The following is a 4,796-nucleotide window of genomic DNA, read 5'->3' as shown; positions in this document are numbered from 1 at the left end:
TCAAGGTCATCACCCTTTTTTTTCTGGTAGGTTGTATAGAACTTCCAGCACTATGAGAGGTAGTCAGCAGAGATGAAAATTTCAAATCTCTACTAAGGTGATTTGTCCTTGTTTATTCCATAGTTGATATATGAAGTGTCTTCAGCTGTAAGGTCTTACCATGAAGTTCTGGTGGGTAACCAAGAGCAGAGGAAATTCCCAACACAGTTTGGGGGGGCCATAGGACCCCACGTGCAACACTTTCAAAAGAGGGAGCTAATTCCTGACATTGGGCTTTTTCTTTGCATACCTTTGGTGTGTAGTAGAGGCATATCCCCTGCTATAGGATAATTGCTTTAAATTTCTTTTAATATTATATCTGTATATTTAAGAAGCTTCTATAGTAATAGGTTTCCTTATGACATTTTCTGAAGGTTGTTTTGCATGAATTATCTCTCCCCATATACCCTACTCTACCCTGCCTCACTATTCTCCAACCTAGTCAACCTTCTTACTTTATTATTCCCCTTCCTCCCTTTATATCTCTGCATATGGTCTCCCTTCCCTTGAAGCTTTCCTCCCACCATGGCCATTTACAATTTTTCTGACATGTATGGATTTGCTAACAGAAACACAGGCATACATTTGCAATTATCTGTGAAATTTGTTAAATGTAATTCAGATGAACCTACAGTTTGCTAGTTGATCTCCGAATATACACAATTAAACTTACAAAAAGAATTGACTTTTGCTAAATATTTATCAAAACGTATTTCCACCACAGATATTCAGTTTCTTTTAATATTATTGTCTAAGGAATATCATTATGATATCAAACCCTACAAAAGAACAGACATCTCTAAGAAAATATTTTCTTACCAAGTTGTCTCTTCAGAGCTCCCTTAATCTCATTATTCCTCAGACTGTAGATGAGGGGATTCAACATGGGGATCACAACAGTGTAGAACACAGACACCACTTTGTTCTGGTCAGTGGAGTAGTTTGACTTGGGCATCACATAAATGAATGTGAGGGTCCCAAAAACCAAAGTGACTGTGGTGAGATGGGAGGTGCAGGTGGAGAAGGCCTTCTGGCGGCCCTCAGTGGAGCGCATCTTCAGGATGGTGATGAGAATATAGGTGTAGGAGATAGCTATGATCAACAATGCAGTCATTCCTGTAGCCCCACAATAAACTGTAGTAATAGCTGTGGGGACCCTGACATCTGAACATGAAAGTTCAACTAAAGGGGAAAAATCACAGAAAAAATGATTGACTCTGTTTGGTCCACAGAAGACAGAAGAAAAAAAGGAAAGAGTGCAGGAGGAAGCGTTAAGAAAACCACCTATGTAAGATCCTAAAAGCAACTGAACACATGCTTGTGTGGACATTTTGGTTGAATAAAGCAGCGGGCTACAGATTGCCACAAAGCGATCATAAGCCATGACAGCCAGAAGATAACACTCAACTGTCCCAAAAAAAGCAGCTGAGTCAAGCTGGATGACACACCCAAGGTAGGAGATGGTATTCCTCTCCACCAGGAGGTTAACAAGCATTTTGGGTGTGACAGTAGATGAGTAGCCAATGTCAGTAGAAGCCAAGTGGCTCAGAAAAAAGTACATGGGGTGATGGAGCTGAGGAGAGATTCTGATTAGCAGGATTGTGCTGAGGTTGCCAGACAGGGTCACCAGGTAGATGCACAGGATGATGATGAAGAGAATGAGTTGAAGGTCTGGGTTGTCTGTTAAGCCAAGTAAAATGAATTCTGTCACGGCCGTGTGGTTTCCATTCCCTAAGAAAGCCATCAGACAATGTAGTCATATCCCTCAAAATGCTGTTATGAAAATATGAATATATTTATAAATATGTAGTTTTGTTCTCATTAAAATATGTATTAACAACAAACAATGAAAAAAAATTTAGTGTAGCAATTGAGGTTTTCCTCTGAACTCTTCAGTGTTTATATATTGGTGCCCAATGAGTGTGTCTTAAAATTCTAAAACAGGAATGGTAGAATTTAGCTTCATGTGATGTATGTCTCTTTTTACATTTATTGTAGTAAAATACATTAGCATTTTTAAAGATAATAATTTTAAAATGTGAGACTCATGAGAGCTGCAAAATAATTAAAAACTGTAGCAATGTGATGCAATATACAACCATAAGATTGTCATGAAGTCGTGAAATTTTCATAACTTTCATGAATGCTTAAATTTACATGTAATGCTATTTTTACTCCCATGAAATACATTTCTTAGTTCCAATTCACAGTTGAGGAAATTAAATTTGAAAATAACATATAATTTAAATTTCCAGAAAATGTGGTAGAATTAGACATGTACACAGGCACGTTAATCTCAATTTACTCCTCTTAGTAACTATACCATACATGAAGTTTAGAAATTGGAGACAGGGGCAGACTATAGGGAAGCTTTTCAGCTTTCTGATTACTATTATATAAAAAAAGTTCTTCCATAGTGACATTGATTATACAGTATGTCAGTTAAGCATGGTCATGTTTTAATCAACTTTTAAAGAAATAATCGCTTTGTTAGAAATGGGAAGAATAGAAATAACCAAAAATTGGATTAGAAACAGAAGTACCTACTATAAATGTATCAAATATTTTAATATTGCTAATTAAATCTTTACTTATTTGAAATATCATTATAGTTATCATGTACTCAGGTGAATAATATTTACAGTGTTGTTTTAGTGTTTATTTGTGCAGATACACAAAATTCTTTCCCAACTTAAACATATTTTCTAAATGAAGCAAGTTTAAATTAATCTCTCCGATTTTCAATAGAGTACACTGGTGAATAAATATTCACCTGGAAGGTTAAGATTGCTGAGGTTTTCCCCCTAAGCTCAGAATGACTCTCATCTCCTGAAATGGCTGGCTTCATATCCTCATTTTGTCCAGTGTCTGGAGCCTGTGACACTCAACTATTCAGTCAATGAACAAAGCAGGTTTTTCCAAAAGATATTCACTGGCGTAAGACATCACAGCACTTCAAGCTTGTGAATTTATTAGTATTCTGGATGAATGCTAAATTAATATGCTTTTAAAAACCATGTTGAGTTTTTGTCTTGTCAGTGAACTAATGAATAAGGAATACTTGAAAACTTAGTTTTATTCCTGATTATTCAGAAGAATTTAACTATAGAAATATAAGTTGATTCTATAAGGATTCTTTGCTTTTTCTTTTGCTGAACAATAGCATGATTCCCACTGGCAACTTTCTCAACTATGGTTTATAAATACAGATTCACTTTAAAAAATACAGATATTATTTTAATGAATAAAATATTCTCTTTGTAACCATAAACCTCAAATTTTACCTCTTGAAATTAGAATTCATTGAAGAGTAAGAAAGTCAAGGTTGTTACAGTTTTATAGCTGCTAAACTTTCCCCCACTATCACTCTTCATCACTGATTATCCGTCTCTGAAGAGGCTCTGGATTCAAGTGTGAATTCAAATCACCAGGGATCATTAGCTCATTCCCAGGTGAGCACTGAGCAGTTCATTCAAGAAAACACAACTAATTTACAAAAACTATCAATCTCAAGGGAGTGCTCATGTTTTTTCATTTTATGTAAGTACTGCTGCATGTTCATTTGATAATCATGGAAATTAATTGATAACAAATTATCTCATGTGAATATTGGTTCTAAGTGTGTTTAATATTTAAGGTTAGAAGATACCAAAGCAATTATGTAAATTGGACAATTTGGATTCTTTTACTCAGTGGCCATTTATTTTATTAGTATTTCGAAGTGATTGGCGTAAGATACCCTATTAAATACTTTGAGAAATGTGGGAAGTGATAAGGTGTAAAGTTATTTAAAATAAAATTTATTTAAAGTACATGTTTTATAGCCAAACATAAAAAATATTATGGTTACATAGGAAAGTATGAATGGAAGGCTGTTTGAATGAATTCCTGGTGAGAATTAATATTCCATATCTCTTACTTCAAGCAGGTGACAACTTGTTTTGACTTATATGTTGTGATGGAGAATGGTAGAAACTGTGATCTCTGATTGCAAGACTTAGTCCAACTCTCTTGCTAATTTTCATTCCATAAAATCATACATTGTACTCTTGATGTCACCTTGATATAAGGAATAGAATTCACTGAGCATGAATCAACTTTGATTCAAAGCTTCCTCTCTGCCTACCAAAAGGTAGAGGTAGAGGCATGAGAATTGCAAGAAGCTTCAGTGACTAGCTAGCCTGGCTTATAGAACAGGGAACACAAAAGAGACCTTGTCTCAAAGAAGGGAGCAGATGTGGACTGACACCTGAGATTGTCCCCTGTCCATCACATGCATACACTGGCGCTTGTACACTTGAACTCACACAGACATACACATACTTATATCACACATGTGCATACATATAGAGTATAATTAATTAATTAATTGACAAGTAAGTTAATAAAAGTGACTCATCAAATAAGCATCTTTTTTTAATTATTTAATAACCACATGATTAGAAGCATTTCATTACAGCATTAACATATTCAATAACAATTTCAAGACGCTTCTCTTTCAATATTGGCTCTAAATTTTTAGGTTCACATTTGAACTAATACAGTTATACATTATTGTACTCGGTATAAACCTTATAAGACATAAAATTGAATGAGGCTTTAAACTTTAAAAAAGATCTCCATTTCATTTTAGAATATATTGTTCCTTGCAGAAAGACTCATTGTTTTTGCTACTAACACTGAGATGTTGGCGCATGCATCTCTAATCTGTATGCATCTGATTATTATTAGTTCTAATCGGTTGCACTTGGATTCTT

At 34.8% G+C, this 4,796-nt stretch overlaps 1 protein-coding gene across 1 annotated transcript; it reads right to left on the bottom strand.

Moving 5' to 3' along the window:
- Window positions 1–838: 838 nt before the first annotated feature.
- Window positions 839–1,783, bottom strand: LOC103731029 (olfactory receptor 502-like). The gene has a single exon (XM_008829370.1). The coding sequence runs from the start codon at window positions 1,781–1,783 to the stop codon at window positions 839–841; it is 945 nt and encodes a 314-aa protein (XP_008827592.1).
- Between the last annotated feature and the right edge of the window lie 3,013 nt (window positions 1,784–4,796).

This window comes from Nannospalax galili, unplaced genomic scaffold, assembly GCF_000622305.1.
Source record: "Nannospalax galili isolate Female #2095 unplaced genomic scaffold, S.galili_v1.0 scaffold2130, whole genome shotgun sequence".
NCBI classification, from domain to species: Eukaryota; Metazoa; Chordata; class Mammalia; order Rodentia; family Spalacidae; genus Nannospalax; species Nannospalax galili.
Note: the sequence above shows the minus strand (reverse complement) of the source record. Positions and strands in the feature narration are given on the sequence as shown.